The 14,672-nt window shown below is 39.9% G+C and overlaps 1 protein-coding gene across 2 annotated transcripts; it reads left to right on the forward strand.

Moving 5' to 3' along the window:
- Positions 1 to 166: 166 nt before the first annotated feature.
- Positions 167 to 13,295, forward strand: LOC5516347 (tubulin tyrosine ligase 3). 2 transcript variants are annotated; one of them, XM_032386147.2, is made up of 21 exons: positions 167 to 315; positions 1,260 to 1,736; positions 2,112 to 2,225; positions 2,836 to 3,351; positions 3,926 to 4,297; positions 4,367 to 4,447; positions 4,544 to 4,591; positions 5,126 to 5,240; positions 5,459 to 5,709; positions 5,971 to 6,029; positions 6,553 to 6,616; positions 7,198 to 7,282; positions 7,612 to 7,707; positions 7,955 to 8,046; positions 8,386 to 8,438; positions 8,515 to 8,631; positions 8,927 to 9,032; positions 9,190 to 9,249; positions 9,647 to 9,734; positions 10,043 to 10,107; positions 10,944 to 13,295. In XM_032386147.2, exons 1-21 carry the CDS (start codon positions 265 to 267, stop codon positions 11,445 to 11,447), a joined length of 3,414 nt encoding a protein of 1,137 aa, XP_032242038.2. In that variant the 5' UTR covers positions 167 to 264; the 3' UTR covers positions 11,448 to 13,295. The 2 variants fall into 2 exon arrangements, with proteins under 2 accessions (XP_032242038.2, XP_032242037.2); XM_032386146.2 differs by lacking the exon at positions 167 to 315 and having other exon boundaries at positions 1,099 to 1,736.
- Positions 13,296 to 14,672: the final 1,377 nt, after the last annotated feature.

Genomic DNA, 14,672 nt, shown 5'->3' on the forward strand with positions numbered 1-14,672 from the left:
ACCCAAGCTCAAGATGCATGACGGTTATCATAACCACAGGTAGCCCAAACGGCTTTTGCTCGGCGCATATAACCATTATTTGATCTTTTATTTTTCTTGTGTATATAATATTTGTCGCCAACATAACACACACAAAATAAAGCATAAATAGTAGCCAAAATCGCGAAAGGGACACGAAAAAACGACAACGAGAAAGGAAAAAGCTCCCATAGCTCTTTGTGACGTCATCAATGTCATTTATACGGCGCGCGAGCTAACCATTCAATGTACGCGCGAGAAGAAGATTGGAGGCGGGGATTCTTACGACCAGATCAAGTGAGTAAATTGCATTTAGCTCTAACACATATGGCACACTCATAGACTAAACCTAACCAGTTTATAAACGCTTGTAGGCAAATCTCATAATTTCACAATTCAACTAGTTTTTGCCGCGCGATTTTTAATTCTTTTGAATCCATGAAGATATGGTTCTTTATTTATTGAAGGTTTAGGAGGGGTGGGGTTGCCAATATCGACAGCAAGCATTTCCCAAAAATGAGAACTTGCTCTCGCCAAACTAGAAGCAACGCGTGCATTTTCAAGCATTTGTTCAATGGAGTTTTCTTGTGCTCAATTGTTCCAAAAGTTCTTATGGAATAACATTGCATTTGTTTCTAAGAGTAAAAAGTTAAGAGCGATTGTCACATTTTTTTAAGACTTGACCTAAGTTTTTTTTAGATCCTACATCTAGACACATAAGGGATAAGACCAAAAAATGAGAGAATAAGCCATTGAATTCGTTTATTTTTGTATTATAATTATTAGATTTTTTTGCTTTTAAACAGCTTAAATAGTTTAGCCAGGGGCTCAAGCCTATAATTTTTGTTTGTTTATTGTATTTGCGTGATTATTCTGAAAAAGATCTTGAATCATTTAATTTGAAGGCTGCGATGACAGGTCATCGGATTCAATAATTGTGGTACTATAGCATATATTTTCGTGTTTCGCCTTGTATGTGGCGGAAAATTAATTAGGAGGTTAACATTTGTTATTGGTAACGATCCCGGTCCTTTATTTTGATAAAACAATGATTGCCTGTATTGGCCCTATGTTCTAGAACTCGTAACCATGGGAACGCTAGTCCAAGATGGCGTCCAATACAAACTAGCAGCGGGTTTCTCATTCCCGCAGTAGAAATGGAGATGTTAGAATATTGTAAGACCTATAACATCATGAAAAGTGGATTCTCTAATCATGGAAGTAATGTTTTCCATCCTCAGAGCCGCTCTCTGGCTAGTCTGTCCCAACAGAGTGAGAATTGTTGTGGTGGCGATGGCGAAGGGTTGTCTATGGAATCACTGTCACTGCCAACCAAACCAGGGGAACTGGCTTTGTACAGGTCTGTTAGAAGACAACCAGAAGATTTGGAATCAGAGGACAACAAATTAAATCCTTTGAAAGAAATTTCGAGAAGTAAAACTATGGTTTCTACGATGAAGCCGCAGCCACGCGTTAGTTTTGAATCGGAGTTGACTTTTGCACCTAAGTTGAACGCCCAAAGCATCAAGTTAGCAAGAGAGAGAGGAGATAGACTTCAACAAGCTTTACACAGAAGGGCTGCCGCCCTGCACGCTGAGACCGAATCAAACTTTACTTTCAAGCCGAAAGTGAGCTCCAATAGTGTCAAGATTGTACAAAATATGAAGATGACTTTCTTAGATCGTCAACAATTGCATGTCGAGAAACAACGAAAGCATGTAAGTTCAATCGACAAATCTGTTGATGTCTTTGATTTAGGCAATTATTATTCATTGATAGTTGTTTTTGTTTTGAACTATGAGACATTCGTCGCTCTAATTACTTTGTGTTATTGCATGGAATATTTTTATGGATTGTTTATGATGACAATAGGAAATTCAAACGCGTGTTTTTACGACGCGAGTTTGCATTTAAGTCGTAATTTTTCTAAAAAAGCGCATGTGTTTGAAAATGTCTTTGCAGACTGTTTTTATGGTTTTAGATATTGCGTGCTAAAATGAATGTGCCAAATATACTCTATTCGCGGCTTTTAGCCAGTTAAATTAACCCAAAAATCTCTTGATATTGTCGTCATTATTTAATTTATTTTCCAGACAGAAAACCTGATGGTTGCATATCAAGCAAAAACAAGACTCACTCCTGTTAATGTTTTAAAATCACCCACAAGATCCAAGAAAAGTAAATCGAAGAACTCTGAAAGCTATGAGGTAAAATCCTATCTTGGGTGGAATCTCCGGGGTAGGGTAGGGGGAGTCCTCAGCCTCTGATTTTGGTACAGGGGTATTATTGAAAGCTGCAATCCATACCCTGTTAAGAACAAATTCTCTTCTTAATCCATACCCTGTTAAGAACAAGTTATCTCTTTTAAATGTATACCCTGTTAAGAACAAGTTATCTATTAAATGCATACCCTGCTTAGCACACCAAGCTAAGCCCTTCCTTAGCATCGTGAAATATTACTAATACAGGGTTACCCCCAGGGGATTTTAAGGTAGGGGAGGGTACCCAATTCAGAGTTGTTCATTTGTGACATAAAATTAACCAAAATTACCACTATTAACCTGAGTTTGGGTCTAAATCTAGGCCATGACTTGTGAAAATCCCTTTGACATATGATTTTCAGTATTTTAGCTCTGCGATTGGGATCTGGGAATTGATTCTTCAAAACGAATATAAAACATTACAAAATCATTCATGGAATTTATTTATTTTTGATCCCTAAAAGCATGAAAGTCTGCAATTCTTGTTATAGCCCTCATTTCACCTTTATTGTTTGCAACGGGATGCCAATAAATTTATTTTTATGATTTCATTTAGGGAAGTAGACAAGATTTGCAAGGTAAGAGCTCCTTTGAGTCAATTCCTTCATCACTTTCAAATACTACATCAGAAAATAGAGTCCCTGAAATAGAAGTAATACCAGACAGTACGGATGAGTCTGACTCCCCTGCCTTGTCAACTACTGAATTGACAACAAGGAACTCTAGATCCAAGCCTGGAAAAACCTGTGAAGGTGCAAAAAGAATACTAGAATCAAGCCCTTATAATCAGTCAGTGGAAAACCTTTGTATGAACAAATGTAAAAGAACTATACGGACAGTGCATAAACGAGGCTTAACCCATCCCCAAACAAGAGCAGAAGAGTGTGAGGGATGGAATAATAGCACTAAGGTAGATAATGGACAGGCAACATCCAGACCTGAGAGACCAGCAAGAACCAGCCATAGCAGAACAACCTCACAGCCCTCCCAATATTGTGGCAAAATGAAATATGATGATCCCTTATTTGAAAAAGTCCGGCAAGCAAAAGAGGTAGCTGATATTGCAATAAAGGTAATATAAATAATAATACAAAGTAATTATCTTTCACTTTCTAATTTGCAGCAGCTAAAAGTGTAGACTGATAGTAATCCCAATTAAAAATATGCATAATGAAAATATGCATATTGAAAATATGCATAATCAAATCTCCATGACTGGGACATCTTTCTTAGCAGGGAGTGCTGAAATGCCATTAGCCCATAATACTTAACAAGTGGGATTGAAAGGCTACACCTTCAGTATTCTATATGTCTAATAGTCATGAATCCAGGGGGGAGGGGTCATTGCCCTCTCTCCCATTGAACTGAAATTGTAGAACAAATGTATGGTAGCTATAAATCCATGTTTAACTCTCATCATATGTCTTATATACTGGTGCTCCCCCTTCGGGGTGGTGCCTCCCACTTCTGGCTGGTGCCTCCAAGAAATCCTGGATTTACCCCTGTCCAATTCTCTGGTAGCTAAGCTACCAAGGCTCCTGGGGCTAGGCCAGGGGAATTAATAGAAATAAATGGATAAATTTATGTCAACTCCTTGATTCCACTATCTGAGCTTGTCTGCTTTTAGTAAGTGTCTTTTTTTTTAGAACAAGAAAGTCTTCATCTGTCATGGGACCTACCCCATTGTGCGTGCTACCCTGAGGAGGCGTGGCTGGGTCGAAAAGCACTTTAAAGGAAGCTTGATATCTAAAAAAGCCAAAAGGAAGCAAACAAATAAGGACTATGATAGCGATGATGATTCTTGTGATAGTGGTGATGATAGTGGTGCAGATACACCATCATCAAATGTCACCCCTAGGGGCAAGAACAAAGATGCAAAGAAAAAACTAGCACCAAAATGTGAAGCTAAAAGGGATGATGGCAGCGATGACAGTGAAAGTGATGATGACAATGATGATGACGATGAGGATTGGAATGCAGGGAAAGAGGATGATCCAAACTGCGAGTTCAATCTCATGGTAAGAGAGCATTAGAAGAGAATATTGGCGCTGCCCTTTATGTGTGTACTAAGTGTTTCTTATTCCCAGTCACGAATGGTCCGTAATGCTGTTCCATCCTTAATTTGGACTGTCAAGAGGGATGACGTCGACTTCAAGTTTTTGAGAAAGGTAATACTTCATGCTCTTTCATTGTGTTGTAAGTTTACATATTTGTGTTCAGTCTAATTAACCCAGTTTCTACCACTTATATTTTATTTTTTGTAGGATCAAATAGTGAATCATTACTCCAAGGCGCACTCCTTCACGACTAAGGTACAGAGACGTTCTCAGCCAAAATCTTACACGTTCCCGAAGGGATATAAAATGTATAAAAAACTAGTGGAAAAGCGACAAACAACATTGACCGAGCACTCATTACACACTTTGCTAAGATAACTTGGGCTGACCTGGGAGGATGTAGAGGAAGGATTGTAGGGGCTGCAGCTCTCTTATGGAGGAAATATCATTTATAAAGGAAAAAAACTTTACAAAGACACACATATACGTCTTTTAGGCCCCACAAAACTGGCTCTGTGCCGTAACTCCCATCCAAAAAAAAACCTGTTCCAACCATGAATTATTGTAAAAAATCTAAAGCTTTGAAATTAAAACCTTACTTTATGGAGTGGAAAACGTTTTTGATACGTTTGGGTGTGTTTCCATTTGACTTTCAACATTTTTTGCATCAAATACGGCATGCAATGAAATCCTCTTTTTTGTTATCTCCCTCTTTCCTGGTTTGTCTTGACTGCTTTCACGTGACGGTTACTGGCCTCTCAATGAACAAGTTATGTCTTCTCCGAGTAGGTTGGTCTATGTATGAATCTTCGTAATCTTCTCTGGTACGAGAACACCGACGCTATGAGCTTCTTCCCGAGATGTCACCGACTTGGCGCAGAGGAAGACATTCTAGATTTTGTCGGTAAGATCTACTAATTTGATGTTTTCTGAATTAGCACCAAACTATACTAATATACACATATTTTTCTGTATTTTTTCCCTTTTTTTCCCCAATCGAAAATATTTTTGTGATATCTATGGTTGCGCATATTAAATGGTTAAACCTCATGCGCCGCTCTCAGGAGTTATAGGGACTTTATAGAGTTACCAAGCCTCTAACAAATTCGAGTTCTTTATCAGATGATTTCCGGCTGACGTCAGCTGTTGCGCTTGTGCGTTGGGTTGTGCAAAGACATGAGAATGGACGCTCTTCGCACCAGTCTTCCTCAGAGACGGACACCCAGGGTACCCATGACATGGCTGCTCAGAGCGACTCAGACCACAGTCCCAGGAACGTGCTGTCAGTCAGGGCCCTTACGCTTGCACTTGAAGCATGCCGGGAATTTCTGCATTGCAAGGAACATCTTGATATTGATGACACCACGAGCACGGTAAGTTGGTCAGCGGTAACTTCTGTGTATTCATTTCTATCAGTGACATTGTTGTTGTTGTGATTATAACCTTATTGTCAAAATGCCCCAGACTTGAGTTGGTAGTTGATTTCCAGATAATGGGGGTCCTTAAAAAGTGCTTGAAATATTGAAAAACGTAGACCTGCACAATTCTCATTTTTGCCCTCAAATTCGACAGAAAAACGACCCATTAACTATAGTAAGAAGATCGTAGTTAACTTTTATCTCGTTTTATCGTAGAGTTCCTCCATCACGGAAGTCATGTGGGACGAGATCGTCAACTCATCATATCAGCTCCGGTATGTATACCCTGGGTGCCAGAGGTGTGTCCCTTTACAGGCCTAAAAAAATAAGCCGAATATTAAGTCGGCTTCTCGTGCGCTCCACCGACCACCGTCCCGACGGCATTCGTCGTGCTTTCGGGTTTTCGTTGACGGTGCGAGGACCTCTACGGCGTAAAACACAAGCTTGAGAATGGATATTGGAGACTTTAAGAATACGAAGGGTCTTTACTGATTTTTTTTGTGTTCTTGAGATAGGAGAGTGTATACTGAGTGTATACTAAGTCAGATAAGCATACTTAGAGTCTACAATTATTCAGGATGGTAAAGGTTTTTTTTTTTGGTGAGACGAGATTTGGTTATTTTTTAACCCTACGAAAAACGTGAAATCGTCCATTTTGACGTCCGTGAAACGCGATTTAACGATTTAAAAGGCCGTTTTTCGGTCCGTGAAACGTGAAAAGCCATTTTGCCCGGTCCTTTAAACGTGATCCATACCGCCCTTTACCAGCCTGATTATTTTTTTGTTTTCAATACTTAGGAGTGGCGCAGTGATCGCTAATGCCTCTCCTTTTGCGCGAGAATGCCAAAGTACTCTGAACCAGGTACGTAAAAACCACCTTGAGATCTTGAACCAGAATATTCAGCACCATCTAAACTCTGGTATTCGGTTCTGCCAAGTTTCCGTCTTGGCTAAGACTTCTTCAGGGCAGACCGAAGAAGAGCCTCCGAATGGTTCCCCGAAATTTCGATGTGCTCGCATGCTCGCGCAATTTTTTCTGCCTAAAAATGCTCGGTCTCGCATAAAAACGGGGTGCTCGCAAGTTCTCGCAAGTGCTCGCAAAAGACCATTCTGGGGCCCTTGAAAAAGATGGAACATTATACAATCTGGCAATGACGTGCTCGTTCTCGCATTGCTAAAATGGAATTTACAATTCGAGAACGTGAGTATCCTCGTCGGATTGTATTTTTTGCGTTTGATTTATTTTATTTTTTGTAATGTTCCACTTCTTAAGTCTGTCATAAAGAATTTTTTAGACAAACATATTAGTCAGAATCAAATAATAGTTTTTGGTGGATATGTACCAGGTACGTATACATGATTACATAGACCATAAACCAAAATGAATTTCTTGGTGACGACCCAGTTATTGTACCTTACCACGCCCGTTCTTTTTTAACGTAGTTAAGAGAGCATCTGCCTCAGTTTGACATCGACGGAGTAAGAAACGTCTGGATTGTGAAGCCTGGGGCCAAGTCACGAGGTCGAGGTAAAAAGCCTTACTTCGCGATAAACCTTAATGTTTATCTAGATAGTTCGCTTCATGCTATTTCTGTACCTGCACCTATTATAAAGGGCAGCAATGTGCAGCGAATGCATAAATACAATCAAGATCTCATTTTGTTGTAAAGAGTTTCTGCGTCACGCGTCATTTTTGCATCAGCGCAAAATACTTTGGGGAAAACGCATCTATTTTTTTCGGCTAATTTAATGAAGCAATTTTTGTATTTTGTACTTTTCGAACATTTTATCGCATGCTTTGTCTATACAATGAATGTTGAACGGAAACAATTTCAATATATAATAATGTGTGTTCAGGTATCGTGTGCATGGATAAACTAGAGGATATAATGAAGCTGACAGGCAACATTGTTGGTCAAAAGGAAGGAAGATGGGTGGTACAGAAATACATAGGTATGATGCTATGAGGCCATTGTGTTCACAAACCAATACTGTGCTTGCACTATGATGAGTGGCCACATGTTCCCTTGCGACGACTCATACTAAGCAAGCACTGGCAGTAAGCAATTGCCAGGTTACACAAAGTTTTGTTGGTTGCTTCTTACTGAGAATCCAGAGTAACTCGCCATGTGTCCGCCCGGAACCGATCCCATTTCAGCAGAGGTGATAGGGCCACACACTGACGCGTTTTTTTTTCCAGAACGCCCCTTGTTGATCTACGGCGTCAAGTTCGACATTCGTCAATGGTTCCTGGTCACTGACTGGAATCCACTCACTCTCTGGTTTTATGAGGTTAGTTACTGCAATACCCATTGACCATTGTGAAGTTACCTAATCGCGCATAAAAGCAGGCCGAAAATATCAAGAGTTCAGCTTTGAATTTCTCTGTTTATATTCTTTGGCATAAAATTCATAATGAATAAATAATTATTAAATAAAAAGTATAGATAGATAGTTTCTTTTCTTTCTTTAATTCAAACCTATGTTCCATAATGAGCCACCAAGAATTGTCAAGAAATACAAGAGCATCAATGACGTTTAACATCTTGGCACTCATGACGCCGTCCAAAAGAGTTCCTTCACTTATATAGGCCCCAGGTGGATTACTAAAGATATTTCCTTTAATTCTAGGATTGCTATCTACGCTTTTGCAGTCAGAACTTCTCTCTTGAAGACTTCCACGTGTAAGTATACTAAAAAATACTCATCTTCGAGCCACTTTTAATGTGGTTCCCTGGTAATGGTCTTCTCTCTCTGCAGGAGCATCCATCTTGCTAATAACTCCATTCAAAAGAACTACGATAATAACAGCACTCGCGACAAGAGGCTACCTGATGAGAACATGTGGAGCTCAGACGAGTTCAAGGCCTACCTCAAGTAAGCATTGGGAAGCGCAAATGATACCTTCACCATTTTATACACCATTTACAGACAACATTTCCTCTTTCACTTCTACCGACCATTTCAAAAGCCATCTCAACCCAACATTCCATGTGCCGTGTCCAGACTAACTTTACCGCTTCTACTCATCTTCCTTTTTCCTTTCCCAGACAACATTTTATTCTTTTTTTCTATCTAATATCTTTTACACCATTTGCAGTTTTTTTTTTGTACCCTACATTCCACGTACCATTTCCAGACAAAATTCCTTGACCGTTTCATGCCATTACAGGAAGCGTGACCTCGGGCACATGTGGGATTCCGTCATCTACCCAGGGATGAAGCAGGGAGTCATGAATGTGCTACAGTCGTGCCAAGAAGTAGTGGAGTGCCGCAAGGTATCGTTCTAGGTCAACTCGTTTATCGATTTATTGATTGACAATACTGAAAAAATGGCTCCGTGCGCATCAAAATTTCCAAACTTGGAGCCATGTTTGGTGTGAATAATGTTCGAGTAAGGATCGGCATATCAAACTTGATATATTTTTCTGACAGAACTCCTTTGAGCTATACGGAGCAGACTTTATCATTGGAGTCGACTACAAACCTTGGCTGGTAAGATCAGTATTGAAGAAATGCAAGTATGCAAGTATTTAATATATGCAAGTTTATCTAGATAAAGAGGGTGACTGATTTTCACGGCTTATTCCTCTGTGAAAACACTAACAGTTTCGCTGACGTGCATTGGCTCTTTTTTTTTTCGACGAATGCATAATGCTCGAAATCTCCGACTAAGGCCTTCGTCGAAGAAAAAGGGCTTACCCTGGAAACGTCAGCCAGACTACACAGAGGCGTGAAACATACAATTTCAGCCTTGTGTAGATTTATTCCCCCAATTCCACCCGCTTGTTGGTAGTCTTTCTAGACATACCATTCATCGGGCTTACTTGCCTCTGCATCACTTTATATCCAGCCACCAATCACCTGATCAACGATTGATTATCGTCCATAGATTGAGATAAACTGCAGCCCAACCATGGGCGCCAGTACAGCGGTCACCCGCAAATTGTGTGCCCAAGTGTTGGAGGATACAATGAAAGGTGTGTTTTAGTTACGTGGTTCACAAAACCAACGCAGTTATCTATCTTTCTATAGCTCCAGCCGCTCAGTGTCAGGGGTTCGATCCCCCATGTCAGTGAAACAAGGTCATCCTACTCTAGGTCATCCTCTTACTCACACCCAAGGAAGTGAAATACTTGCCAGATACCATCCCCATTAACATTGCTTAAAACCCGACTTACACTCAATGTCTTTGTCAGTCACATGGTCTCAGGTTTTGATGCCATTCGCACTATTCACATGGTCTATGCTATAACTTTAACTTTAACCTTTTGCTGTTTTTGTCTAGTTATTCTTGATCGGAAAGAAGACAAGAACTGTGGCACTGGAAGATTTGAGCTCGCCTATAAACAGGTTGGTGGAGCTTTGTGGAAATCAGGATACTGTCCAGAAAATGTTTTATTGGATTTTCTAGCACAGAAATTCACGGCCCTCACGGCAGATTGAAACAATGCACATATGTGCGCTAATAACGCTAGAAGCATGCTATTTGAGTACGCGTCCTTGTAAGTAGTATACAAACTAGCGGTTTTAGACCGGGCGGATCCGCCGTGCAGTCTCCTGGTTGACGATATTGTCGATACAAGAAGTGACGTCACAGGCAAAAACAATGAACTGTCTGGGTGGTGGTGAAGAAACATTAGTGGTAGTGAAATAACACTACCTGTAGGTGGTTTCACGGGTGCCCTAAATAATAGGTTGCTATATTTAAGAAGAATATTTAAGTTTATAAAGAAGAATATTTTTAAAAGTTTATAAAGGGTGCAAATAAAGACAATAGTTTGCTCTTTGATATATTCATTTAAAAATAGATAGCGCTATTATACAGGTTATAAGATGATATATAGAGTATACACATATACAAGTGGGAACTTAATTTTTTTTAGTTCTGGCCTCCCACACAAGGGGAAGTCTCTTGTAAACCTTCTTGGCATGGCGATATGAAGAAAATGACTAAAAGAGCTTTAGCAAGCGTCTTATAAGGCCTCACATAACCGCTAGTATGTATACTACTCTTGTCTATCAGCCCTTTACATGTGTGTTCATGTATGCTAAACACAAAATATTAGTTTTTTTTTTTTTAATGTGTGGTTTAATAGCAATTGCAAAACTCCATACCGTTCTTGATTAATCAGCTCGCTCCTCTTTTCAATAATCAACTTAAAATGTTCTCCGCTCTTCGTCTCCAGGCTCACGTGAGTGCGCCCCCATACATAGGGATAAACATGTCCGTGGAAGGGACGGGGATATTTCAAAAGACCGCACCCATCAGGCGCTCAAGCTCAGCAAAACTCACGACCCTTGCGAGGCCGCAAGAGAACAAGAAAGGCTTCCCGTCTCCCCAGCAGCAAGAGTCTACAGACATGACATCTAATAACACCAAAGCAACAAGCAACCGAACAACCTTTGTTAAAAAGTACGAGGGCGCCTGGGCAATGGGGTGTATAAGCACCTCTCAAAAGCCCGCCCCATTACCCAGCCATACGCCACGGCCAAGAGAGGACGATAAACCTGCTAGGAAACTGGTCAAGAGTAAAGCAGAGTTTCAGGTCACGAATGGACAGACTCCGCGTGTGTCACGCACTATGACGATACCAAAAGCGGTGTTGCGTTACTCTAGTGAAGCGGGAATGAAGGAGCGGACCCAGTTGCCCATATCTATTGGTCCAGACTCTCGTGGTAACGCATTCTGATCGTCTGGCTTCACGCGTTACGCTACCAGGTCACATAATGAAGACGAGAATCAAGGATCTCTCCGAGAAAAGATTGCTTTAGCGTAGTGGTGTTTAGGGATGTCATAGGCAGATGTATTTAGCTCCACTTAAATTGGCAAATGAAGAAGACAGCGAGGGGGATGGTCAGATACAGAAATATCTATATCGGCTAGACTCAGGAAAGGACTCAAGTGTACGCATATAGTTATTTGGCGTCACACCTTACATATGGCCTGATAGCAAACAGCTTGTCTCTAGTTGTGATTGTGTGCACACTTTCTATGGTATAACTTTGTATTATACACATATTTTATAAGTTTACGTCTCTCAAAGCACTACCAAAACTGTATAAGTCCAACTTCGTCAAATGAAAATTCTTCAATTATAAAATGACAAAATAAGCTGTTTTGTGGTCAGTATTTAATGGTATTTTATATATTATATGTTATAGAATTTTATTCTATTTTGTTGCATGTTAGAGAATTATATTCTAGTTTTATAGTGTTATAGTGTAAATGGTTGTCTATATATTATATGTTATAGAATTTTATTCTATATTGTTGCGTGTTATAGAATTATATTCTAGTTTTATAGTGTTATTCCAAAAAAGGGATCTGAATATTTAATGGTATTTAAGAATACATATAAACAATAATACATATAGTGTGTGAACCACCATAGAAAGTACCATAGATGTAAAAACGCACGAATTAATATAGTAAATCCCACCACAATGTGGTTTAATAAAATACATTTTGTACTTTCCAAGTTTACTGTTCGCAGCGGCTATATGCCCGACAGTCGGTAAAGCTCCTCAATGGACTAAAATGCCCGACAGTTTTCAATTTATTCAAATAACCCAATAAATTGTCGTGAGGACAAAGTATTCTATATTTGTTGAGAAAGGGGCAAGCAAATTTGAATTGAGATTGTCGGTTTCGAATGTTTTCCTGGGTACCCGAGTATACGTACAGCGTGATTTATGATTTTTGGACGCTGCTATATTTAGGTTTGATACCCCCACCAAAAAATATATATATATATGAGCTCTAGAATCTTAAATGCTCCTAAGAAATTCGATGAGAGGAGCTTACGAGAGGTATTTTCTAAAACCTAAGAACACACATCTTCGGATACCCAGGGGTATTTCCCTCTAACGTTTCACTCGCGAGAAAAATAACCCCTTGGGAACAGTAAGGAACAAACTTGGCCAAAAAATTTAGGCCTATGGTGAGCTGTGATTGGTCGACCTCTCGAGGTCGACCAATCACAGGCGCGCTTCGCCTAACAATGCACCAAAAATTTACATAATTGCTCTGTGTTGGCTTGAGATCAAATATGGTTTCTGAACAACTTCTTATATATTCATAGGGCTAATTCTCGACATCATTTCAGCGGTAAAATACACGTTTAGAGCGTCTTCATTGAAGCCAGAACAGCTTTTGGTCCTAAAGGGGTTTTACAATAACAGGATGTTTTTGCTCAACTACCTACAGGGTTTGGAAAGACAAGAGTTTGATTTTTCAAGCCATGCCGGAAATGTGCGAGGGAACCCGATAGTTCTTGTAACTTGTCTTCTCCAGTCGATAATCCGTGACCAGTTGGCCTATCTGAACTCAATCGGGATACGTACCGCCGATATTTCCAACCCAAAGGACACTGACATTCTAGTCAAGGGAAAAGCGGGGATCGTGCTCGGTAGTCCCGATTCATTCGGCAGTGAAGCGGTGAATATATATTACTTGGCACCAAAGTTTAAGCTTACAGAGAGGATGTAGTAGATCCTTGGCTTGAAAAATGTGCAAATAAAGTCCTTAAAGTCAGTAATCGAGGAGAGTTGTTCTCCAAGCAAATGCGATCCGAATAGTTTGTGCCTTTTTTTATTATCTGAGACTGTTTCCCCGCAAACGCGGAAATAATTCCCGATTACCTTACATTTCCGAGTAGAAAAGGCTAACCCATTTTTCTTTCGTAAATTACAAAAGACCGAGCTGGCGAAACGGCAAAATATATCTAAACGCGTAAGATTTCCCACAGTGATTTGTCCCCAAAAAAGCTTTAGACATGTTTAATCCTCAAGGGACCCAGGCGCCGTGACGGCTTTTTTGCCAAGTTCGTTATGTACAGGACCCGAAACGATCCCAGGACCCGAAACGATCCCCAAAAGTTCCCAAACTGATCCCGGGACCCGAAACGACCCCCAAGAGTCCCCTTAATGAACCCCAAGGAATTGCAGTACAGTAATGTACGGTGTTCCGACGCTTCGAAAGGTATTCCGCAGTAGGAACAGATTTCCGTAATTTTTTTACGGAAGGCGGGCCATAATGGACAACTAAAGGAATGTGTAAGGATTGTCTTTCAGTTTTAAAAACATATGAAACATTTAGCTTTGTTTGTGTTATTAAAAGGAAATTTACATTAACTAAAACTATAGTATTAAGATTTTAATATACGACTTCGGAGGAAATACAGTGGTTGAGTCAGAAATTGGGGTCAACTAACAATTCCTGTGATAGTAATTTGAAGAACCCGAAGTGGATAAATCATTTTTACATAACAAGCCATAAAAGAAACTCTTTACAAGATAGGACATGCTGCTTTTCATAGGAAGCGAAATGTTTTAAAGTTATTTTTTTGCATGTTTGTTTTCGGCGAATGAAAGACCTATCATATCATGAGATCATGCCGGGGTGTACGCACGATTACATGAGGAAATTCAAAACTCACATAATATTGCTTTCAACAAAAGCCACATCCTCTTAATATTTTGCATCGGTAGTAGAAGGGTTGTTCGAGTGTATTACTCAGTGTGCTTTTTTCATTCTATCTTCTCGGCCAAACCGGCTGCCTAAAATGTGTCGGTAAATATTCGCTCGTGTGAACAAGGATTTCGTGATGAAATACATATTTGGTTGTCAAATGAATATTTATTTTTAGGGGTGATGTTTACCAGAAACGAGATTTATAGTGTCAGAGTCATGTGTCGGAACCGCAAAATGTTTAAAGGGGGATGGAAGGTCAAAAGTTTGGTTGATCTGAGGAAAGCTGTACTATGTTTATGCTGTATTCCTTTCAGTAGCAATTTAAGTTTGTGTATTTGTTTTGGACTCTGTTTATGGGTTTAACGCCGGGCATTGTAATAAATAGAAGTATTGTGTTAGAATTTAAGTCACGTTGTTTAGAAATCGAGTCGCTGTTAACCCT

The sequence above is a fragment of the Nematostella vectensis genome, chromosome 1, assembly GCF_932526225.1.
Source record: "Nematostella vectensis chromosome 1, jaNemVect1.1, whole genome shotgun sequence".
Taxonomy (NCBI): domain Eukaryota; kingdom Metazoa; phylum Cnidaria; class Anthozoa; order Actiniaria; family Edwardsiidae; genus Nematostella; species Nematostella vectensis.

Coding starts and splice junctions, on each gene's coding strand:
- LOC5516347 (XM_032386146.2), top strand. CDS start 1,176: ATGGAGATGTTAGAATATTGTAAGACCTATAACATCATGAAAAGTGGA. Junction 4,448..4,543: donor ACTTCAAGTTTTTGAGAAAG/GTAATACTTCAT, acceptor TATTTTTTGTAG/GATCAAATAGTGAATCATTA. Junction 7,283..7,611: donor GGCCAAGTCACGAGGTCGAG/GTAAAAAGCCTT, acceptor ATGTGTGTTCAG/GTATCGTGTGCATGGATAAA.